Below are 26,229 nucleotides of genomic sequence, written 5' to 3'. Positions count from 1 at the left end.
AAAATTGATAAGGAAAAGTAAATTTAATCCATTGATCGGAACAAATAAATTTTATAAAATTCATTTAAAAATTTATATTTTTGCATTTGGAATGAAAAAAAAATATAAATTTCAATTTTGGAAATTCAATTTTATGGAATTAAATACAATTACACTAAATTCCATAAAAATAGTTGGAGATTTTCAAATGGATTCCACAAAATTAAGTCATCCAACTTTTTATGACAAAACTATCATTCTTCTCCTATAAAGCCAAATTTTCAATTCTTTACTTATTTAATTTGTTTATTTATCAAACTTAACCAAAACCATGTTAAGAAATTTTTTTTAGAAAAATATTTTTCTATTATTGTGTTTTTTATTTTAATATTTTTCATCTTTTATTTAATATTTTGAGCTTTTTTTACTATTGAGGGATAAATTCAAATTAAATATGCATTCATCACTAAATTAAATGCAGTAATTTTAATTTAGTTCTTTATATATTTATTTATTTTAATGAAAATATAAAAAAAATTATATAGCATAACATAAATATAATTGGAATTTATTATTATAAAATTATTATTTCAAGGATATTTTAGAAAACAAAAGCAAATAAATTTTCAATTATGAATTTATTCCATAAATGGTTATATGGAATTTAATTGAGTTACATCTTTTGAACTAATCATACAAACACGAATAATTCATTTACAAATGAATTATATATATATTAGAATTTATTTACAAATGAATTTCATATTTTGAATTCATTTATAGCAAATGGAGCATAAGGTATTAAACAGATAAAATTAAATGTATTTGACAAAATTGAAAAAAATTAAAATTAATGCTTTTTTTTTTAGTAATTAGACCTTTTGATACAATGACATGTGTATAATGGAATTTAGATGGAGATTAAAATTGACAAAGGAAAAATTAAATTCAAGATATGGATTAATAAAATTAAAGAAATGGCCAAAATTAAAAAAAAAAAAAAAAAAAAAAAACTAAAGTCAGGCTCTTTTTTAGTCATTAAACCTAATTTTAGGCGGAATGCATAAACTGATATTTGAACTTTACAAGATAAATTTCTAATTTTCTTTTTCTACAAAGGATTGGATGATAAAGTATATTTTGATTATCATCAGCATTAGGAAGGTTTGTTGCAGGGTTGGAGTCACTGTTACCCGCCACGTATCTCTTACCCTATCCTTTTTTGCAGGGTTGGAGTCACTATTACCCTCCACGTCTCTTACCCTATTATTCACAATTATACTTGATAATTTAAGCAGCTAACTTGTGCAACCCCTTGGAGCTCATATAAGAGTTGGTCTAACTATTTATCAACAGTATCTTCCTTATAGGCCAAATAAAGTAATTGATTTATATGAGATAGAAATTTAATGTAGTATATTATTAATTGGTTTTTGAGGAAGGGCTAATCTTACTACATTAATTCTCTCTCTTCCAATCTTAGCAAATATGTCCAAAGAAGAAATAACTCTTATCCCATCCCTTTCTCCTTTCTTATCCTTTATCATCCCTCCATACCAGCAATAAAGTAAAAGAACCAACACTAGTGATCATCTTTTGGGAAGTTTCCTGACTTTGCTGTTGGAAATAGGGGAAGCAAAATGAACCCAAAAGGATCTTTAAGAGTGAAAATACTGCAGAAATAATAAGAGAGATTGATTTAATTAGAAAAAGAGCATTTTGCTGTTAGTCAATTAGAAAAAGAGCAATCAAATGAAAGATAAATTAATTAAATGACAAGTATTACCCTTGTCAAAGCAGAATATAAATGAAAGCGCCCTTTCGTGTTCATATACTCTCTAAAACCCAGCAAACCCAGCTTGTAGTTTGCTACCAGCAGCCCCTTAATCCATCTCAAGATCACCTCTTTCTTTCTCTTTAACCTCTCTCGCTTTATCCTCAAGCTTAAAAATTTTCATTAAAGGTTCATGTTTGTCTCCTTTTCTAGGCTAGATCAGCACCGTTGCAACATCTCATATCCTTAAATCTTCTTTTGCATGTGTCTCATATCCTTAAATCTCCTGATCAGTTTTATGAAATTCAGGTTTGTGTATATCACCTAACTCTCTTCGTCAGTCAGATCAGCGTCGCCGGTGCTAACATAGTCAAATTGTGAAACTTTTGATTTATGGTTCTATTTCTCTTGTTTCATAATCATCATATTTTGTTATTTGTGTTTTTTTTTTTAAAAAAAAAAAAAAATTTATAGAAGAATTTGTTTCAAGCTTGTTACTGCATTTTGTTTAAAGTTTTAGGGACTACAAAATTCAAAATTTCTTTTAATTTTGGAATTTTTTCTTTTAATTAGCAATATATTGATTTCCTGTATCTGTATTTGGTTCTATATAATACATTGTAGGCTGGTCAAATATGAAAAAAAAAAAAAAAAAAAAAAATTGAGCAGTATTGTCCTTCCTGTACATGTCAGTTGGCTTGCTGAGTAATTTCCATTATGAATATATATCACATCTCTCGTTGATCTCAAAATTACGTGAAAATCATTATTTGAATAGCTGCTCCATGTTTGCTAAATATGATGTGTCTCAGGCTGCTATGGCATTGCACCTTGTATCAGGTGGGTTCTTGTGCAAATCTGAAAATCATACTCACTGAGTACACTATATCAGGTGTTGTATCTGTGAGACATATCAATGAGCCAATAAGACTTCCAATAATACTCATGATCAACTTTTTCTGCATCGTCATTTTCCAATGTATAATGCGGACAATAGTGTATATATGAATGGCCAGACAAGCTTTAGACTAAAACAAGAGGCTTTTTGAGGATGATGGATCATCACTCTCGTGAACAAAACGTTCAGGCTAGGCCTAAAACAGACAATATCTTACTTCAAGTTGACAAAAAGAAAATTTACAAAAAACAACTAATTATAATTTAAATAATTTAAATAATAATTATTGACAATATCGTGCAGGCTAGGCTTTTTGACGTTGTCTGTTTATATAAATAATTTATAAAAAAAACTAATTTTAAAATTTAGAAAAAAAAAAAAAGAATATTGCCAAAAAGAACTTCAAGTTGACTTGTGGAAATTTCTATTTATTTCAACTTTATAAATGTATTGTGGAAACTTCTATTTATTTCAACTTTATAAGAACATTTATAGGAGTTTATATAAATATATGTAAATATATAGGTATTACAATCAAATATTAAATATATATTCCTTAGATAAATTTTTTTTTTTTTCATTCTCTTTATCTCTTCTCATTAAAATCTTTAAATTATAATGAAAACAATCATATAATAAATATATATTTTTTTAGATATAAAATTATTTTTTTTACTTGGCCATTTAAAATATATTAAATTACAAATAAATAATATATATTCTTTTAATTTTAAAATTTTAAATGATTTTATTTTTAATTCATTGAAAGCCTTTACTGAAACGCCCTGAATTTTTATTTTCGAAACTTTTGAATTTTTATTAAATCAAAAATCGTAAATTTTGGCCGTGTAGGCTACAATTGTAACACAGTCCCAATTCGAGCCCAAATTTTCGAATTGGGCCTAAGCCCAAAATAGTTCATTACGAAATTTTCGGTTTGAGAACAGTTAAAAATTTTCGAGAAATAACATAAAACACCAGCGATTAATCTATTATAAATATATATAAATTAACTATTCTAAATTTAAAATCATTACTATTAATACTTTTATTATTATTAAGTAAATGGAGGAAAGGTTACATAACCTAATAAAAATAATTAAAATAAATCGAACCGGACCTGGAAATTTAATCGATTTATCGAAAACCACACGAATAATAGGAAAACCGAGTGAAAAACTCGAAAACCAAACAAAAAGAGACCAAATCACTAATCGGACCGAACCGGTTCGAATCGAACCGGAATGGCCCAGCCCACTTTCCTTCCTTCCTTTTCTTTTTCTTTCTTTTCTCTCCTTCCTTTCTCTCCTTCTTCCTCGCGCGCGCGACAGCCTCTCCTCTCCCTCTCCTTCGCGTTTCCGGCCACCGTACAACAAGATGAAGGAGGCGATCGGTTCTTCTGGCGATGCTGGACACGTTTCCAACCTCCCCTCGCTCCGATTGGACCTCCAGCGGCGCGAATCGAGACCATCTCCTCCGACAGTCACACTCTTCGATCTCCGGCGACTTCTCGCCATTTCCGACGGGCTCAAGGTGAACTGAAGGTCTTGATCGACTCCTCTCCTCCAGACGAACATTTCCCCTCCACCGATTTGCGTTTTCGCCTGAGTTTTGAGGAAACACCATGGTTGGCGGCGAGGAGGGAACTGTCGAGCTCGATCCGGCCAAACGAGCCACTGACTCAACAAAGTGATAGCAGATTTGATTTCCTCACGAAAATTGGAGTCGGGTAGTGGTGACCTTGCAATTTTCTGGGCGGTTTAACTTTTCCGGCCACCGTGCATGGCGGTCGGCGGCAGCGGTCCGGTGACCGGCCGGCGAAACTCCGGCGAGGCCCCGAGAGACAGAATGCTCTTCTTTTCGCGCTGATCGTGGAATCATCGCCCGATTCTCAATTGGTACGTTCTAAGACCAGTTTCTTTATCTTCGGTATAAATTATAAACTTAGTAAATATTAGTTAATTAAATTGAATTTGGATAAATAATCAAACAAATATAATTTTGTTAAGAAGCAATCGGTATAATATTGATGTAAGCTAATTTAGGAACTTGGATAAATATTGTTAGGAGAAGTTATAAATTAAGGCTTAGACAAGTGAATAGTTTTAGAGCAATTAGTAGTATCATTGAATCATGCTTAGAGGTTAATATAATTTATTAATTAGTTAATTTGGAACTATTAAGTGTATATATATGTGAGTTTGATTAGAAAGTCGGTTCTAGTAATGGTATGAAGAAAGAAAGACATGTATAAATTATAGATGATTTATGAGATTGATTAGTTAATGTGTACTATATAATTTTGGTATCGAAAAACTCCGAATTTAGTTGATGATTATTGAATACATAAGCTATAGTTTTATATGATTGTTAAGGGTCTATATTAAATTTGTTTAACTAGTAACGTGTGGAGGTTAAGCAAATAGCTATTTTTCACTTATTTGCTTATTTATTTATTTACTTAATGTTATATAGTAAGTTAAAGTTTGACATTGACGATTAAATATTGATGTGATTATTTTGGACGGAGGAAGGGAAATAAATTTGTTTAATTGCCCGACGGATGGGCTGTGTGCATTGATAGATAAAGATATGATAATATTGTGATATTTGAGCAGGTAGATAGTCCAATTTTTAGGGGAGGTGTTGCCGAAATTTCGATAGAACTTAAATTAATTTTAATTAACAACATAATTAATAAGTTTAGTTAGATTAGTTCTATAACTTGGTACATGATAAATATAGTGCTCTGATTATTTATTATCTTTATTACTCATTTAATGATTTACATATTTATTTATTTCCATTATTATTGTTATTATTGTTATTTATTTTATTATTGTTGTTTGTTGTTAATACTATTTATTTATTTAGTTATTTGCATTGCATTATGATGTTTAATCGATTAATATGCTTGCATTTAATTGCAATACTTGATTAATTGTGTTGTGATATTGCTGTGCTTTGTTTGTGTGGAATTGGGATGAAGTGGGTCACCATGGGTTTGTGAGACTGTTTCTATTATACGGATCCTGATTCTGATTTCTGTTATATTCTGATTCTGTTATATGGATCCTGATTCTGTTTCTGTTAGCCGGGTAAATGGGAGATCGGCACCCCCGTGTGCACCTACTGTTACCGTTACTGTTAACCACAGGTTGGCTTCTTTATTGGGCGCACCTGATAATCTAGATTTGATCGCAGCCCGCAGGGTGGTCTCCTGTTGTGAGCACCTGATGATCTAGATTTGATGGAGACGACCGGGTTGCCTCCTGTTGGTATGGAAAAGAAAAGAGAATGGAAAAACAATGAGAGGGCTGGTCAAGTGAGGATTAGACCGGTCGGCCAGAATGGGGGATCGGCTCCCTGGTGCACACGTGAGAGGATGGGCCATGTGGGAGGACGGCTCATCGGGGGTTTCGGTGACGCCACAGACCAATTTCCACGTGATGTGATTATATGAAGATGTTAATGATTGTGAGTGCTGGTGATGTGCCATTTGTGTGACTGGCTGCGTGAGCATATAACTAGTCGGATGACTAGATTGATATGTTTACACATTTGTGTGACTGCGTGTGTTGTGCAATAATTATCACTCCTTAGAAAACTCACATGTCTTGTTTAATTTTTCAGGAAGTAAGTTTTTCTTTAATTCGGTATAAGCTATGTTTCTTCGCCGCATGGCTATAAAGAAATTTTCCTAGTTCTATAATTATTTTACTATGTAATTATATGTATAAAAAGCTACGTATACCAAATAGTTAGTGACTCCGCAGTTGTAGAATTTACTTACATTTAGTTGTGTATTATCGTAGATGAAATGATTCTGTGAGTCCATATTAGAAATGTGATGTATTGTAAATTGGCCCGAACTGTGAAATTTTGTAGAAGATAAATTTGGGCCGAGATGTAATAAAATCTTGAGGTTTATTTATTTATTTATTTGTAATATGGGCTAAATATTTGAAATTTATATTGAGATAGCAAACTTTAGTGTTTCAGGCTTACTACGGGCCTCGGAGGCCTTAAGCTTACCTGGGCCCTAGTGCCGGTCCGGCCCATGGAATCGGGTCGTGACATTTACAAGTAAAAATAACACTGTGGCCCTTAACTCACCGAATTGATCGGGAGGACTCGAAGTTGAGACATCTTACTCCTCACATAAATGAAAACGAAAAGAAAGCAAAATTATATATTCTCTTAGGCATGAATAGCCAAATATAAATACATTTGATTTACAAAAGATAACGATGGAAACCATAAAATATAACGACTATAAAGCTACGACACTATGATGGGTGCATCTATTACGACTAAGAGTAAGGGAATATAACAACTATACAAAGAATATAATCATTGCCAAAAATAAAGGAATATAACAACTATAAAAGAATATAACAACTATACAAAGATAGTTTTTTAGAGAAAAGACCAATCAGACCATCACTCCTTATATATTTTTCTTTTTCTTTACCTCTTCCAATTAAAAATATTTAAATTATAATCTAACAATACAATCAAATATTTGAGAACTATCGACTTCCACAATTAATTGCCTCATACGAGAATCCCAAGCTAATTGCAAGCCTAGAAACATTTCCCATAACTCAGCTGTTAAGATAGAACAACTACCCAAATTGCAAGCAAAACCTCTTGTCCAAGTGCCCATCGATAATGAGCTAAAAGGACCCATCGCCATGCAACTTAAACAATCCAATAGCTTTCATAACTTCCTTCACAAAGGAGCACACTACAGCAGCATGATCAAAACGACCACCGTGTTCCGGAGGAAAAACACCTCCTGGTTAGCTTAATCTTTTCCTTGAACATGATGAGCCCCGTTTTGCAGCGGGAGTGAAGGGATGGAAGTGGGCTGCCAAGGAAGTTCATAGATGAACGCATCATTGTAACAGTAATTGTTCAGCATATCATCAACGACACATATCACATCTCTGTTTGCATTCGCATGTTGCACAATAGGATTGTGCACAAACCCGTCACAAGGTACACAATGTCACTATTGTTGGGATTGCAAGTAAACAGATTAACAAAGTCCGAGTAATCAAACAATAACTGTAGTTGTATTGCAAGCTAGAGAAGCTAATGTCATGCTTCAAACCCCATTCAACTTCTTCATAATCCTTTAGATCCCATACACGAATGGATAAAAAATATTTTCTATCATCCCATTCAGTCTCCAGATATCTTAAGTTTCCCTGACAAACTCAAAGGCATTTGTCAACTGCAAAGGAAAATCTTCTATATCCTGGTGGTCGATGAATTAAACGAGGGAATTCACCTTCTTTATATGGATCTAGACCCATCAAATACATCCATATTAGCAATCCAAAACAGCATACCTTTATATAGAATGCCACCACGGTTCAATAAAAACCGTTTAAAGATCTTAGTCTTACAAGTAAACATGTTTTCACTCCAAGCAGCAAAATCAGAAGTATAAATCTGAACTTTAAAGCCATTGCGGTGGCCTCCAAAATATGGAATCCTAACCACCCCATACTTAAAACTACTCCCACAGCCTTGGAATGTAAAACCAAGGCCCGATGGAATATCATGAGGAGGACAAGGTGGGAGTTCAATCCTTCTTCTCGTAAGTGGATTACATATATAATAAACAGATTGGCCTAGAAGCCTAGGGCTATACAGTAACAAATCCTGGCAACACGCTACCACAACTGGCTCGCAAGGTAAGTAAGGAGATCAGAAAATAGTTTTTTCTGACATCACCAACAGTTTTTGGATTCCCTCCTCGTAGTTTTCAAAGAGTACAAGGAGAGTAGAAGTATCATTGAGTTGAAAGAAGCGGTGAGTGAAATAAGGAGTAGACATGAGAGCGTACCAGTGCTTAGAGACAAGCATAGATTGCTTGGCTAATTTAAATGGAAGGTGGACCAATTTCAACCAGTAAACTTTCAGGAATATCGTTGATGGTGGTACCACCACTATAACACAAAGGCTGACGCTTGGGAGTCAAAGAGCAGGACGCCATTTCGTTGGCAGAAACAACAATTCATCCAAATCGAAAAATAGACACCATTTTATAGAATCTCAATTTATGGGTTGGTATAAATGAATTTAAAATATGAAATTCATTCGTAAACGAATTCTACTATAATTCATTTGTAAATGAATTTTTATATTCGATTATCGTACATAGAATAAATTCATAATTGAAAATTCATTTGCTTTTATTTCTTAAAATATCTTTGAAATAGTAATTTCACAAAAATAAATAATAAATAATAATTATATTTATGTTATGATATATACTTTTTTTATATTTTATTAAAATAAATATATAAAATAAAATAATATTAATAAAATTATTACATTTAATTTAGTGATAAATTTGTATTGAACTTCAATCTCTCTCCACAATAATAAAAAATACAAAAAAAATGAAAATATTAAAATATAAAACACAATAACAAGAAAATATTTTTCTAAAAAATAAATTTTTTAAATGGTTTTGACCAAATTTGACAGAATAAATAATTTAAATAAGTAAAAAATTGAAAAAAATGACATTATAGAAGGCGAATGATAGTTTTGTCTTATAAAGTTCGATGACTTAGTTTTGTGTAATTTATTTGGAAATTTCATCTATTTTTGTGGATTTGGTATAATTATGTTCAATTCCATAGAATTGAATTCTTAAAATTGAAATCCTTTTTTTTTTTTTTCATTCCGAACACAAAAATACGAATTTCTAAATAAATTCTTTAAAAATTTTGTGAAATTTATTTGTTGCAGACAAGGGATTAAAAAACACACCAAGCTGGATTTCCTGACTAAGAAGGAAATACAAGCCCAAGCCAAATTCCGCTTGTAAATTGTATTCTACAAGAAAAAGGAAAAGTATCTGATTTTGTCAATTATTTTATTTAAATATTTTTTAAATATTTAAATATTTCTTAATTTTGTTAGATATTCCACGGCAAAATTAACAATGAAAATAATAACAATTCATTCTCAAATAAATAAAGTAAAAAAAATTAGTTACAATAGTAAATTTTACATTGTGGCAAAGAAATTCCTACCAAATAAACTTAATCGTAAAAGCTTTAATGGTTAAGACAACAATCTATTTTCTGTTATTTTGTGACAATATTGAAAATTAATTAAAAGATATTATTGTGACAACAATCTAGTTTTTAATTAAATAAACTAGAAAAATATATATAACTCTAAAAATTTCATATTGTAAAATTTTATTATTAAATCTGAGAAAAAATGCGTAAAAATAATAAATTGTGTTGGACATTAGTGATCAATGCTGGTGGCAGACTTGGAATGACGAATAGCATGCTGGAGGTTAGTGAATGGTGATTATTAGTGATGGTCTATAATAGTAACCACTGATGATCAATGTCTAAACAAATGTGTTTAAAAGATTATGCGAAGTCTGCTAATATCTAGAAAAAAATTTTTCTCATTTAAGGAGAATACACTTCCTTTTAAAATGGCTTACTTTTCCGTTTGACTTGAAAAAATATATATATATATATATTTTGTTAATTATTTAAGATAATTCTTTTTTGAAACTGATTACCAGCCCTAAGTCCTACGTGAATACAGAAATACATATATTATTTATGTTTCATGCTTTCTATAAGCTTTAACGGCCTTAAGAACATCCAGATCCTAATGCTTACTATAAGCTTTAACGGCCTTAAGAATACCCATATCTTAATGATGCCGGAGTAATAAAAACACCCAGGTCCTTGTACTGCCGGAGCAACCAAGGTGACGGATCGCAACAGACCCTCTCTTTTTCCCAAACTACACAATTTGTAATTTCTCTTTTTTTTTTATTATACACAATTTGTAATTTTCTTTTTTTTTTTTTAGTAGGTTGAGCCGAATAAATTTCCACTCTGCCTTCAAATGCTTTGAATAAAGCAGTTGATAAATCGCTTTATTCATATCCTGTTTTACATTACTTTTTTATAATTCTTTCTATTCAATTGCCATTAGTTGAATTTTCAAATTATTTTTTTTATTTACCTGACTACTAAAAAGTCAGCACTGCTTGTAGTTGAAGTTGGCTTCACCTTGCCAACGTACATTTTGACAATTTGGTCATAGGTTTGGAGTGCCCACTGAATACCTAGTATACTTCCTAATAAGAGAATGGTCATCCACCTATGGGATCCTTGCCATGCACTGAAAAATGTATCAATTGTCTCGCGTAGTTTATCAACGAGCCAAGACTGACTAAGCCAACGTATCGACCTTGATATTCAAAGATGAAATATTAAGGATTCAGAAAATAAAACCATCAAGATTGAAGTGTCAATTTCCATTGGTAGCTACAAGTCTGCAACTATGCAATTATTGAAGGCACTAAACAAAATAACCTTGAGAAACAACATTGGTCCATGTTCAAGAGCAAATAATCCTTCAAAATATGAGCAGAAAACATGTAGCCCATCGTTAAACCGACAGCCTCCTCATTCCTTCTTCCCTATCCCATGGGACATATTGTAAATCCCTCGACCCTGAAAACGCATTGTGTGACAAAGTTATAATAAAGAAACATGATACTCATCTCTTTACAAAAGTAGAGATTGAAAATCATTGAGAGTTTATAAATGTAAATAGACTCACAATCATGTACAATGAAGTAGCTGCCAAAGCTAAAGGAATGGCAACAGATGTGATCTTGTCATAAGGTCCTTTCAAATATGTGTGCTTGTGGATGTTTTGGAAATATTTTTGCTTCTCAAGGAGCTTCTCCCGGGGTCTAAAAGGTGGTTCTGACATCCTGCATTCGAGTTAAAATGTAAGAAAGCTAACCCTAACATGAACACATTTCTGCCATGTTCTCTTATTGAATTAGATAAGATAAGATCATTATATAGGAATAAAACCATATTTAATATCATAATGAAAGGGATATAGGGCAGATATACATGACGTGTAAAGAAAAAGGTAACGATACATATACCCAGAAAGTGGAAACATATTGCATCAAGCAATAGGAATCAAACTAACAAATCAAATCCTTAAAACTAGAGCAGCGAGGATCTCCATGGCACTCCCCAATACACACCAAAGTAGATATAGGGGAACCAATCAGAACTCAGAGAGCACAATGACCTATCAAACACCTCAAAAAGAACTTGAAACCCAGTGTGAGAACTTGTTTATGATGCAACACTCTTAACTCAACAGACCATTCATATGTTTCTCTTTGAAATGCAGTTCACATGCCCAATTAATCCAGCATAAATAGCTTAAAAGCAATATCATAACAGTCTACGAACTCCACCACACGTTACATGCAGAAGAAAAGTGAATTGCATGCAATTAGATCTCATAAATTTATTCCTCACTCCACTATGTTACCTTTCCTCAACATGGATTCATCTAACACATGATATGATTATGGTCAATATGAACACCGTTCATTTAATAATCGTGTCAAATATTTGAACAATAACACAACATGAGAATTAAATGGGTTACACAAACAAGACACGCATAGCCCCTTTTGATTAAATGAGTTGCATACAGATCCAAAAAACCAACATGACCCAGTTAACATGTATGTTAGCTCGTTCAGAGTCGCAGTCGGCAAGGAGAATCAAATAAGAAGGGCAGTTTAGTCAATAATCATGACCATGGGAGTCCTCGTTCGCTTTCTATTTCTAAGGACTCCTTAGGGCTGTCACCCTTTTCAATCAATTAAAGAGGATTCCGAGAAGTTCAATCGATAGGTCGAGGAATTAAACCTCAGGTTTGTACTTCATCACACAGGCCCAAAAATTCTAAATAAACAAAATGCATATGTTCTTCAAGAATCTTAAAAAAAAAAAAAAAAAAAGCCATAAACAAAATAATTAACACAACAATAAAATTTAAAACTCTTGTAAAATAGACACAAATACATAAAAATTCTAAATAAGCAATAAGCACCATGCAAATTCTTCCAAATAAAACGTATATAAATATCATCTAAGTTACAGAATTAGATGAGAAGGACAAATGTCATCATTTTTGTGTAATTACATGCGCTCTAACTTAAGCTCCATGATATATTTGTAAGTTCTTCCAACTAGAATTTGAATTTTAATGCTACTCATGTACACAAATGAATCAACAATAGCCATCTATACAAATGAATCAAATTAATAAAAAAGAAATCCCACGCAATCAAATTAATCAAAGTTAATTTTTCACACATATAAGAGACAACTATAATGCAACATGGACCATTGACATTCAATCATTTAAAAAATTAGCATGCATTCAAAATATTAAAATTCCAATACACGTATGTGCTTGACCATTGAAGTACCTTTTTAAACAATCGATGGACCAAACAAATTAAATTAAATATTCTATGAACAACATACAAGTTTTATCTAACCACTTTGAGTTTGAGGAAGAAGCGCATATATGAGTTGCTTAAGTAGCTTTGTTGATAACTAATTTGCTTCAAGGAAATATAATTAAGAATTAAGATTGATGATGTTTTAACTAAAGAGCAGGTTAATGATTTTCAAGAAGGTTTTTCCTACTTGACAATATCATGATAATTGAGATTATGCTTGCTTACACAAGTAGACAACATCATGTAAGGCGAAAAAGTTCAGATGCAAGCAAATCCAGGCTGTTGGATGGTGATATGATGGGCATTGGAAATCCTTGATAAAGATTATGTTTTTAAGATGGAAAAAAAAAATAGACTAACAAAAATTAAATATGTTAAATTCCAGACGTGTGCAATTGGTTAGTAGTGATCCTACACGACTTTTGTTTGGTACATGGAAATTCAAGATTATATCGTCGGAACAAAACATTTATAGTTGATGATAATGATGAGTTCTATCTATAATTAACAAACTATAATAGCGAGTTCATACAAGAAAACTACATAGACTGCAATTTATTAAGTAACAAATTGAACTTGCATATAAGGTACAAAATGAAATGATGCATGAAAAGAATTGACATTGAAGACAAGACTATAAGATAATTAGCTCATTCAGTTCTGTACCCCATATGGAAAAAAATATTCCCTCCATCCAAAAAGATTCTCACGTTTCTTTTTCTACAAATTTTAAGAAAATGCAATTTATATAGTGATAATTTATGTATTTCTCTTTTCTAACCTCATTCTCATTAGGGTTGGCAAAATCAACCCGACCAGACACGTATGTACCCAACCTGAACCCAGTCAAATCCGAAACTTAGGGTTTTGACTGGGTTTAAGTGGAATATGAGTAAAATTCGAAAGTTTTATTTTAGATATCGGTAGGATATGGGTATTGCTATAATAAACCTGAACCTGATCTCATACCCGAAATTCAAGTCCCGAGAGATTTAAAAGTTTTTTATGTTTTAAAAATTATAATATGAAATTTTTAATAAATTGGGTAACTTCTAGTACATTATCTATATAAATTTATAATTTTACTTTTAATTTAATATAGTGTAGTGAAAAATAACTTCACTCTAAGTTTCATATATGAATTTGAATTGATCAAAATTTTAAAATTTTAGATTTTGAAATTTCAAATTTAATTTCCAATATTTGATTTAAACTTTAATTTCAATCATTGGAGAAAATCATAATGATAATAGTGATTTGGAGTGTTGAGAATGATTACACATCTCTTTTTCTTTGTGAAGTCCAAGGTGTGTCAATATTCGTGCAGTGATTCTGTTAGATGAGTTTTTAAGTTATTCTATTAATTAATTTTTGTTACAATTAACACTTAGAGAGTTCACTATCATTACATTTGAGTGAAGTATTATGATAAGAAAATTAACTTTGGAATTAAAATGTTAATTTATCATTGTTCGAATATTTATTTATATATTAATTTATTTTCATATTTTTTTAGGTATTTCATATTTTCATATTAATTTTTTATTTTATATAATTTAATTTTTAAACAATATGAGTAAGTGGATAAACGAGGGTCCGTGGGTAATCAATACCCATAGTTGTCAAATCGAAAATTGAAATCCCTATTTTTTTGAATTGAGAATCGAGAATCGAATCATATCATAAGATTCGATTGTTCAACTAAAACTTATTAATTTTATTCAAAAAATATTAAAAATCCAAATGCAAATCATAAAATAAAATTGAATTGAATGACATATAATATGTCATTACCTGATTGTAATTGCAGAGAATATAATAGTAACTGAGTGAATTAGTTTGGACTTAAATGGAAATATTTTGTTCCCTTGTGATGTGACAGTGATTAAAGTGCGCTACAAATAGTCTACTATGCATATATGAAAAAATTAGTCATTTATCCTATAGTAATATCTGTTCAAATTCTCTGTTTTATTTCTCGTTCTCCTCCTCTCTTCGTATATGTTCTCTCTTCTATTTTCTACTTGTTTCTCAATAAACAAACATAGATTAGACAATGCATGGTACAATTTTCTTTTATTTTACTTTTTTCCAATTGATTCGATCGATTCAGGCTTCTTTCTCATTCTACAATAAGATTCATATCATTTTCCATTAGATTCGATACGAATCGTACGATTTGAATCGTGAATCATACGATTCTAAAAACACTATCGATACCCATGATTAACTATGCATAACGAGTACCCGTGGGTATATCCAAACCCACTGGATTCAGAGATGAGTATAACATTCCCTACCCGATAGGGTATTGGGTAGGACATAGGGATTGAGAATGGATTGGGTTTGCGTTTGGTTATTGCACTACCCGACCCGAACCCTACCATTGCCATTCCTAATTCACATAAGATGCAATGAAACTACATGTAAAAGTGAATTTATTGAAGGGTAAAATGGGAAAAAAAATTTAAGTGCATACTATAAATAAAACTGGCCAATTATTTTGGAATATCCCAAAATGGAATAATGGATAAACTTTATGGGATAGCGGAAAAGAGTTCAACACATTGTTAAAAAGAATGGGATTAAAATATCTAATAAGGATGAAAAGTCTATAATAGTAGTGGTTTTTAGGAAAAAAGAAAAAAGCCTTAATTCATTGCAAGGAGAAAAAGAAAAAATTAGCAGAACCGAGCAATGTAAGATAAATTTATCCGCACAAGTCATTCTAAATAGAAAAATGGGTTAATTTCATTACCCAAAAAAAGAAACATCCTCTGGTGCATGAATAATTGAATATAGAAATGGAAGAAAAGTTTTGCAAGAATAAAAGTTCAATTACCAAGAATTTCTAAAATTTAAAAATAAAAATCATAGAGATTTTTTCCATCAGAACTGTAATTACATAGGATTATAAGAAGTATCATATTCACCAAAACTATAGCAATGAAATTAGTAACAAAACACAGTACAAGAAATGTCTTAAAACAAGAAAAACAAGGAGGGAAAAAGCATACCAATAGCATGACCAAACAATGACAGCATGAAAAAGGCCAAATTTGTTTAAGGCATAGCATCAGATAAAAAATATAATCTAAAATCAAAAAGAAGAAAATCATACAAGAAGACACTGGTGAGATTAGCAGTATTAGATTCAAGCAATGAGATTCAAATGATGAGATTTTTTTTTTTTAAAAAAAAGTATGGTGACTGGTGAGAGTAGGAATGAGAGCGGCTCAGTTTGATTAAGAATCATGAGAATGAGATGACATTCAAAACCTAGAGTTATTAGGCTTGATATATATATATATATAGAAAGAGAGAGAGAGAGAGAGAGAGAGGAGAAACATTTAGGACGGACAGAAAAGGACATGTTTAAATTTTATAATGATACCAGAAAGTAGAAACATGATATCATCAAGCAATAGGAATCAAACTAAGAAATCAAATCCCAAGAACTAGAGCAGGGAGGATATCCATGTCACTCCCCAGTGCACAACAAGAAGATACAGGAGAACCAAAGCTTCATCAAGTGGAATCCACATGCTTAAATTGGGTGTAGATCATGCCAAGAAAAAGAGACCAGTTGCCTTTATGTCCCTTACAAAAACTCGCCTCTCCCCCACCCTTCCCTGACATCAGTCAATCTAGTCATTCACCTAATTAATTCCCTCTTCTTTCAGGAATTTCACAAGCACTTTCCAAAAATCATTCCACTCTTAGTAATTTACCATGCCCGAATTAATTGAAGTAAAGGACTTCAATCAACAGGTAACTTCAATATTTAGTTAAAAGCATATGTTTCACATATTTTAGATCTTTTTCTTTTCATAGTTTTGAAAAGCAATCTATTTCAAATGTTAAATTAACAACCTATATTGCTCAATTATCCCTATTAGCCCATCACAAATAAATCCAAAAAAAAAAAAAAAAAAAAAAAAAAAGAAGAAGCAAATCCTAAAAAAACATAAAACAGAACAGATTAAAAAATAAAGGGAATATGTACCTGTGAACCAAGCAATCTATGAATGATAAGAAAGAGTAAACGGTGGATGAAGGAACGGAGGTGGTGGAGTAAGCCGTAAATGAAAGAATGGAACCCTATTTCTTAAAAATCATGTAATTTTTTTCCGAATATTCATCTAAAATCCAATCAAAACAGAGAATCACAGACATAAAAGGGCAGATCAACAAAATCACCATACACGAGCAGATAAAGGCCATATTGAGCGACACCCAATTAGGAATATCACAAACCTCAACCAGAAACACAATAAACGAATTATAAATCGAACCCTAAATCTAAAAGCACATAAACTGACTGTTAATATACTAATCAGGGATAAGAAATTTGTGAAAGAAATACAGAAACTAACCTTGCGAGATTAAGCAGGCAATGGTCGATTGAATCTAGCGTTACAGAAACCTGGCTCTGCTGGGCAACGAGACCATAAGATGATCGTAGAATGACAATGTTGAATTCGGAAATGAAATTGGGTAGGGTTTGGATTCCACCCGGTTATTAACGTACGATGACGTCATCCTTTTTTTGTTAAGAAAAAAATTACAATAAATCTCGTAGTTTTGAATTACAACTAGTATTATCCGCTCTTTTTTTTTTAAATATATCAATTTATCTTTATATTTTGCTTCTGTATTATTAGATTCTTTTGTCTAATTTTGTATCTTTTTCATTAAGCAATAAGAAGACACGAGATTAAAAGAGAGATCCTAAAATATTATATCAGAAAAATTAAAATATAGTTTCTATATTTTAAAAATACATCTAGTCTGTTCCTATGTTTTTTAAAATAAAATAATATTTTTATCATTTCATATAGTACTTAATAAAAAAAATATAAAAATTGAATGAAAAGATTTATAATCTGACGGAAATAAACTATAAAAAAATTTTGTGTTAATTTTATTGGTGGTCTCTCAACTTAAAACCTATGTACTTAATTGTGTCTACACTTCAATTTGTAACTTAAAAATGTTCATAGTTAATTTTGTAACACTTAAATGTCTGGCCATTTTAATTAATTTTTCAACGCGGATTGCCAAATGGCATGACATGTGGCATATAAAAATGAAAATACTGTTTATGTGGCATATTATATTTTTTATTTTAAAAATACTTTTGTAATAAAAAATTAAAATAAATCAATTAATTATTTGTAAATTTTATTTTTTTATTACTTAAAAGTATTCTTTAAAAAAATAATGTTTTTTATTACTTAAAAAATAAATTACTTAATTTACATTACTTACCTGAAATTAAATAATGATTAAAAATTAAATTATATTCTTTGGTAAATCTAAAAATTTATTAATGGTTTTAAGAAATACATTATTAATTTATTTAGGTTTTAAGCTGTAAATTTATAATAATAGAAAGGTTTTACCATTTACTCAAATTAAATTAATTTTATTTGTTGGCAAAATAGTAAGGTCACTGGATCATTGGGGTACAGACAAATGGTTAAAGTTTCATGCTTCAATTACTAGATAATTATTTTTATTTTTTGTTTTAATTTTTAATTAATGCTGTGAATTTTTAACAACCGCTACACACGTTTAGGGAATAAAAAGAGCAGTTAAGCTAAAATTTGGGTATGGTATTAATCTATATCTATACTATATCAATTAAATTTTAATTTTTTTTACTATTTAAAAGTATTTTTAAAACAAAAAAAAAAGTAATACGCCACCTAAACTGTTTTAATTTTTTTTATATGCCACGTGTAATTAATTAAATCGGTCAAAGACATTTTCAATGTTATAGAATTAAAGTCGAAGCATTTTAAAGTTACGAATAGAAGTGTAAGCCCAATTAAGTGCCGAGATGAGGGGTGACCATTCGGTTCAACCAATTTGATTAATTCAGCCAATTAATTTCGGTGAAAAAATATTCGGTTAAAACTTCAGTTAAAGAAATTTAAAATTTCGATAGATTGGTTAAAAATTCGATTAAAATTTAATTTAACTGAATTAATCAAATTAATCGAATTTTAAAACTACATCGTTTTGATTAAGTAAATAATAAAATTAAAAATATTTCAGTTTTTATTTTAATTAAATAGTGATTAATAATTTCGATTAGTTTTTATTTCAGTTAAAGTTGGTTAATCATAAATTTCGATTAAATTCGATTTACTAATTAAGTTTTCATTTTCTTTAATTTCTGTTCGGTTAACGATGAAAATTAATTCGATCAAAAATGGTTCAATTCAGTTCAGTTAAAAAATTAATTTGATTAAATTCGGTTAAGTCACAAAAAAATTCTTTTAAAAATTTTACTTAAACCGATCGGAATTGGCCGAAGGTCAACACTAGTGGAGGTCCTAAGTGGAGGGACTACCAGTAAAATTATTTCGGAAATTTTAGTTTATTTCCAATGCATACGGACGAACTAATTATATTTTACAAATCACGAGATCATACTGTAGTTTTTTCTTTTGTTGATTTTGGTCTAAGCTCACTAAGCCGCACAATTAGGGTAACCGGTTGAATTTTTTTTTTGTTGAAATTAAAAAATCGGTTAAAACTTAAAATAAAATTTTTGAGGAAATATATATTAAAAATAATTTTTTAGGAAAGCATATTTTTGTTTATTTATTTTGTAAGTACGGGCACAAATATTATTTTATATTTATTCGATAAAATTATTTATTTTATGATTCATTTAGCTTAGTTGTTTATATTAGTTAATAATAGTAATTAATGGATGAGCGTTAGTATTTGAGAAAATTTCGGTAGCAATTACTGTTATATTAATTGTTTTTATATATATGATGTTATATTAATTTTTTTAATGTGTCATATAAATAAAAATACTAATTAAATTTTTTTAAAATAATATTTGATTGAAATATTGTTTTTAACTACAAATAAAACGATCACAAGGTCATTGAAGTTCAAATATAAATACAAATTAACTATTTAACCAACTAATTTTCCTTAATAAGACTAAAAGGAGCAACATTCTATAATTTACTTATAAATTCTAAACACTAACATAAAAGCTGCACAATTAAGCATTATAAAATAATAGAAATAGTGATGACCCTAAATACTGTGTCAAGGTGGTTGCTGAATAGAGAAATTATCAAAAACAAAATACAAAAGGGAGAGGAAGAGAGTCAATTAGGTAAATTAAAAGGCCAAATAACAAAAACAAAAATTGAATTTATTTATTTTTGTAAGTTTATAATTTTTTTATAATTTTGACAATTCTTACAGTGAATTTATGCTATAAGTTCCATATTTTGACACATTAATACCACATCACCATGCTACATAAAAAAAGGCTAAACGATAAAGAAAAAAACTTGAACTTTTGGTTGTTTTTGCTATTTTAGCTTTTTTTTTTTTTTTTTTTTATTTTGACAATATCATGTGATTTGTTTATACATACTTAACACATAATTAATTATTGTTTAATCATGTAAAATTTATTTTTTCTTAAATGAGTCTTCAAATTACAGTTAATTAGTCTACCATGTAAATTTTATTATTTAATTATTTCACTTAATTAATAATTAATACACTTATATAAAAAACAACAATTTAATTTCAAAATACTAAAATAACATTATAACACATAAATATATTCTATATTTTCCAATTCAACTTAAATTCGAAATTTTTGAAATATAAAAAATAAAATTTTTGTAATCGAAAATAACTTGTTTTAAAAATAATAAATTTTAAAATTAAATAATTATAAAAAAATTAAAAATAAATAAATAAATAAATTCAGAAAATCAATGGCTGAATTAAAAGAATAGATTGATTAAAATTGCGAATACAGCTAAAATCAGATTTTTCTAGTAATTTAACCTTTTTTTTCTAACATGGGGCGGTGATGTGGTGCTAATAGTGTCACAATATGAACTCCACCGTCACTGAAAAAAATAAATGATTAAATTACAAAAATAACCAACATTCAGGCTGTATTTTCATTTAACCATAAAACAGTAACTTTTTGGTAATGGCAAAAATTGTGAAATGAAGCAAAAACGATGGCCAGTTTCTTCAACCCATCCTTCACTCATGAAAATAGATACCGCTCTTGTAAGAAAGAATATGCGCTTGTTATTATTATTATAAACTTAAATGAGAGAGTGGTGAAAGAATCTGAAAAACCCTAATACGGTATTGTAGAACGTTAATTTATTGATGTATAGAGGCGGGAACAACAATTCCTTCCGGCCGTCGGTAAGCATACCGGCGGCATCAACAATGGTGAGTCCAACGGAGGAGATGTCGCCGTCAGTGTCAAGAGAAAGGGTCTCACAGCAGCAACAGCTACAGTGGACGGAACAAGAGACGAAGGACTTGATTGGGATTCGAGGGGAGCTGGAGAAAGATTTCACCATCGCAAAGAGGAATAAGGCGCTTTGGGAGATTGTAAGTGCTAAAATGAGAGAAAGAGGATACCGCAGGACTCCCGACCAGTGCAAATGTAAGTGGAAGAATCTCGTCAATCGTTACAAGGTATCATCTTTTTTATTCCTTTTGATTATGGCTATAATTGCTTCTCAAATTTTTTGGTATATTCCTTTAAGTTGTTTTTGGTAATCATTTCTAGTATTTTAGGCTATATATATTTTCAATCAAATATATGCAGAAGATTTTATACATATGATGCTTGTAAGCAAATGCAATTTAGCTCAAGAGTTCTAAATAGCATAAGCCCTTTTCATATGTAATAAAACTGTGGAATAAAAAAAAAAGTTGTTGCATTTGATGATAAACTGAGAAACCTTATATTTAGAAAGTGTAAACATATATATTATTCCATAACGTTTTCCATAATTGGGTAAGATTCATTGAATGAAAACTAACTTTATGCAAATCACAACTTGTTCAACTTGAAATAAATTTCCCTTGTGCTCTTTAACGTATGGTTTAGTCACTACTTCGCCAAGAACTTTATAGATGAGTCTTCACCACTATTACTGTCACTATGGTTTATCATCTTTTTCTAACCCTTATTATGCACGAATATGAATTAAACATACTTAATCAATATTCTACTATTTTTACACCATCCTTTAGGCCCTTTAATAATTATACCAACAAACTTTACCAGTATAACTTTTTACTTCAAAATTTTTTTACTCAGTAACAAATGACTTTTGGTTATTTTTTGGCTGTAGAATAGAAATTGTTATGAACATGTTTGTTGTAACAATGCCGAAAGGGTTCCTACAATTGGTAGCAACCTTAAGAGAGTGGGATAATTTTGACTGCAGGGGAAGGGGAGCTAGATAAAAGCAGCAAATGAAGTTTTAGAGCAAGAAAATCTAGGAGTTGGGGATGCTGAGCAGTCTAATTTCATTTCATTCACTAGAGTAGTTGTGTGCAATGCATTGAGTAGCTGAAGGTTTACTTTGAGGCCAAAAATAGCGTGGATCATTGTGTTGTTAGTTACATAGATAGAAGCATTTATAACATTCTGGCATTCCATAAGACTTGGAGAGATGAGGTGGTTGGTGTTCCTGCTATGTGAATGATTACCCAAGTATTTAGTATTTGTCGTTGCTCAATAAAATACTTGGGGTAATCATTTCAATAGCGAGATTGTTCCATTTAATCATCTTGGTTGCTTATAGACTACCGATTTTTGCCAATCTTAGTCACTTGTTGGCAGCTCACCAGCATTGAAGCTTGCAAACCAATAGCTGAAATAGCAAATTCTTCATTTTGGAGCAATCTTCTCTAAAAAGTTTGTGACATTTTGTGTTAAAGATAAGTCCAGCTCATTACAAGCTCAAATTATTAAATGAAAGTTAATAGAATTTGACTAGTTGCTCCTAGGCTCCAGATTTGACATCACCTTTTACCAACATTGGTTGGGACTTCTCCATTAACCAAAGGCTTTGGTTTCAAGCTTTGGTATGGAAATTTCTATGTTGGGAGAATAGCCTCCTATATAGGCTCTGCAGTACTCGGGCCGAATATGGTTGGAGCCCAATGGGCTTTCGGATGCCGGTGGTTATACACTGGAAAGAGTTTTGCCAAAGTTGTTAGTTTCCCACTTCAACTTCTTAGCATCAGCTACACTAGTTTTAAGCAATTTTTATTGCAACACCTGTTCGTATTCTACAAGTCAGATTATCACTCAGCAGAATAGCATTTCGAGTTGGGCCTGGAAAAGGGAGGCATTACTAGTTTTCTAGATTATAGCAAATAAACTCTGTTTCAGTTCATCGTACAAAACGTAGTAGTAAAGGAATTTGCTGAGAAATTCTTGACAATTCTTAAGCTACTTGAAACATATATGTGTATAAGCTACTTAACAAGGAATGATTGGAGCTGCTGGCAAAGATATAGCTATACTAGTACATTAAATGCAAAATAACTTTTATCCCAACTAAGCCTCTTTCCATTTATCAAGCACATAAAAACATTAAATTTGTAAGCTGTAACTTCTAATTTTAAGTAACCAAAAATATCAAATAGTATACTAGTAATTGATTTTCCCACAATAAACTATGATAATAGGTGGCTGGAAACAGTTAGAAAAACTGATTAACAAACTAACTTCTGCTGGCCTTATCTTTTTATGTTGTTGCTCTTGGTCACTGTGAAAATATTTGATATTTGTGGCTTTGGATTCCAAAGAGAAACTAACTTTTCCAGCCATGTTATGGTTGCTGGTGCTAAATCCCATAACATAAAAGTTAAAACCTGTAAAACTGGAAAATGAAGTGCTTTTAGACATTCATAGTATTCTTGTTTCATGAAATTGATTTTCTTTGCATAAGATGTATGTATGTTGCATAAAACATTTTTTCTTCTTAATTAAGCAACATTGTATTCTATCAATTTAACAGGGGAAGGAGACATCTGACCCTGAGAATGGTCTGCATTGTCCATTCTTCAAGGAACTGCATACAGTATTTAATGAAAGGGCAAAAAACATGCAGCGATTGCTTTTTGAATCTGAGGCAGGTTCTACCCAGGCAAAGAAAAGGGCAAAGAGAATGAGCGTGGACAGATCATTGAATGAACTCTCAGAAGATGAAGATGAAGATGAAAATGGTAGTGGTGGGGAGGAGAGGCTAGCAAGAACTAATTCTCGTAAGAGAAAGGGTGAAAGAATTCTAACAGATATGTCTTCAAGAGTAACCATCACCTCAAATCCTGACATTGGTAGTATTCACGAAATGCTTAAGGAGTTCTTCCAATGGCAACAGCAGATGGAGTTGCAATGGAGGGAGATGATGGAAAGGCGTGCTCATGAGCAGCAGTTGTTTGAGCAGGAATGGAGACAGTCGATGGAGAAAATTGAGAGAGAAAGATTAATGATTGAGCAGGCTTTTAGGGAGAGGGAAGAACAGAGGCGGATAAGAGAAGAGAGCAGAGCTGAGAGGAGAGATGCCTTGTTGACTATTCTTCTGAACAAACTAATTCATGAAAATGATATCTGAAGTAGATGGGTTGGTATGCTTTCTCATGGATCATCGATCTCTCCATTGCTTATTTGTTTTGTTAGTCAATGCAAGAAGGTATACAGCTAGTAAAAAAATGACAATACTATAAACCCTTTTCTTGTGTGTGTGAATGTTTTGTTGTAGAAAAAAGAAAAGGGAGAGAGAGAGAGAGAGAGAGAGATTGTAAGCAGGAAACTTGTTTCAAACAGCTATCAATTTTGGCATACAAGGTGGAAGTGCAGTGCTTTTTTTTAGGCTAATTTGACATTTACTTGTGTTAAGAGAAATTCGTTGTGGGTGAAGAATTGATATGTTTTTATGTTTACATCTCCTGGGGAAATACTTGGTTTTAGAGGCAAGATTTACTTGTACATCATTTTACTCTTTGAAGAATATCAAAATTAAATTGATTCGTTATATGTATATGTAATTTTTCTCATTTGGTCCGAGTATTTGTGTTTTGTTCCATGCAATGTTATTTTCTGAAATCTTGGGCTATTAAGATTGAAGGAAAACTGAGGCTATCGTTAATTCCGTGCTGTAATGGTTCTGCCTGCAATTATTGAATAAAGATGCTCCAAGGTGATGTCAAGATCATCATATATTATTCCTTCCTTCTATATTATTGACACATCGTATTGATTTGAAATCGCAGCGTCCGGAAGCTATTTTATCAAAATGGCATGGCATTCTTGGCAATGAAAGTATTTAGGTATATATTTTTCCCATGTTTGATATAACATAATTGGGAATGAAATAGGTTTTTATATGATTCCAAAGTTTTACAAGTGGGACTCAATCTTTTGACTATTAGATTTTTATATGATGGGAGAATTATAAATTTGATGTCTAAATTTTTTATTTTGTTATTTGAATGTAAATTTTTTTTACAATTTAGTGTCTATACTACATAAAATTTTGCAATCAACTGTCTAATGTCCATGGAAATTACTACCAACCATATACCAACCCAATCAATAATGGTTATTTTAAATTTTTATTATTATTTAGGACTCTTATTTTCATCAAATTAGCTTGGTATATAACTAGGTGCAAATAAGGTGTAAACAAGTTGAATCGAGCCGATAAAATTTAGCTCCATTCAAAGCTTGATAAACTTAAAACTTACCTGAAAATTTTGAGATTGAGCTCGGCTCGATAAAAGTTTGAACTTGGCTCAAATTTGATTTGAGGCTCAAATTCAATTTAAAAAATTTTAAACTTGAATTTGGTTCAATAAATATTTGAGATTTGAAGCTCAAGGTTCGAGTGAGCATAAAAAAAATATTATATTTATGTGTATAAAAAATTCGATGAATTTTTAAATTGAATATTATTAGATTTGATGTATTGGTAAATGAGCTAACTTAATCTCAACTTAAGTCAATTTTTTTCCAAAAAGGTCGAGAAGGTAAAAAGGCCTATAAGACGCTGGAAGCAGCTAGTCGCTAGGACGGAAATTGCAATTAGGCAAGAGGAGCTCATAATATGTTTGATGTGAAATTACTTAAATGCCCTTATTTTGTTTGTGGCTCCTAATTCCGCGGATAAAATGTAAAAATATAGAGTGAATTAATTTATTTCGATGAGAGTCATAATTATTTTAAGAGGTTATAAGATGTTGCCAAAATACACCGTTAAATTTATATGTTAAGATATTGGTAAACAAAACAAAAATTTTCGTTTCTAAAGGTCCATAACAAAAATATCGCTTCAAAATTGTGCGTTTGATTACGTTAACGGTATAAATAACTTTGATTTCGTTATTACAACT

General features: G+C 30.8%; 2 protein-coding genes across 2 annotated transcripts; one reads left to right on the top strand and one right to left on the bottom strand.

Moving 5' to 3' along the window:
• Window positions 1-10,936: 10,936 nt before the first annotated feature.
• On the bottom strand, window positions 10,937-17,547 carry LOC105632660 (uncharacterized). The gene is made up of 3 exons (XM_012215098.4): window positions 17,388-17,547; window positions 11,283-11,439; window positions 10,937-11,173 (listed from the first exon to the last, which is right to left on the bottom strand). Exons 2-3 carry the CDS (start codon window positions 11,436-11,438, stop codon window positions 11,126-11,128), a joined length of 204 nt encoding a protein of 67 aa, XP_012070488.1. The 5' UTR covers window position 11,439; window positions 17,388-17,547; the 3' UTR covers window positions 10,937-11,125.
• A 3,511-nt stretch (window positions 17,548-21,058) lies between these two features.
• LOC105632661 (trihelix transcription factor GT-3b) lies at window positions 21,059-24,878 on the top strand. Its single transcript, XM_089716745.1, has 2 exons — window positions 21,059-21,510; window positions 23,856-24,878. Exons 1-2 carry the CDS (start codon window positions 21,193-21,195, stop codon window positions 24,450-24,452), a joined length of 915 nt encoding a protein of 304 aa, XP_089572871.1. The 5' UTR covers window positions 21,059-21,192; the 3' UTR covers window positions 24,453-24,878.
• Window positions 24,879-26,229: the final 1,351 nt, after the last annotated feature.

The sequence above is a fragment of the Jatropha curcas genome, chromosome 11 (genome assembly GCF_041381405.1).
Source record: "Jatropha curcas cultivar XTBG-Jc1 chromosome 11, XTBG_Jcur_1.0, whole genome shotgun sequence".
Taxonomy (NCBI): Eukaryota; Viridiplantae; Streptophyta; class Magnoliopsida; order Malpighiales; family Euphorbiaceae; genus Jatropha; species Jatropha curcas.
Note: the sequence above shows the minus strand (reverse complement) of the source record. Positions and strands in the feature narration are given on the sequence as shown.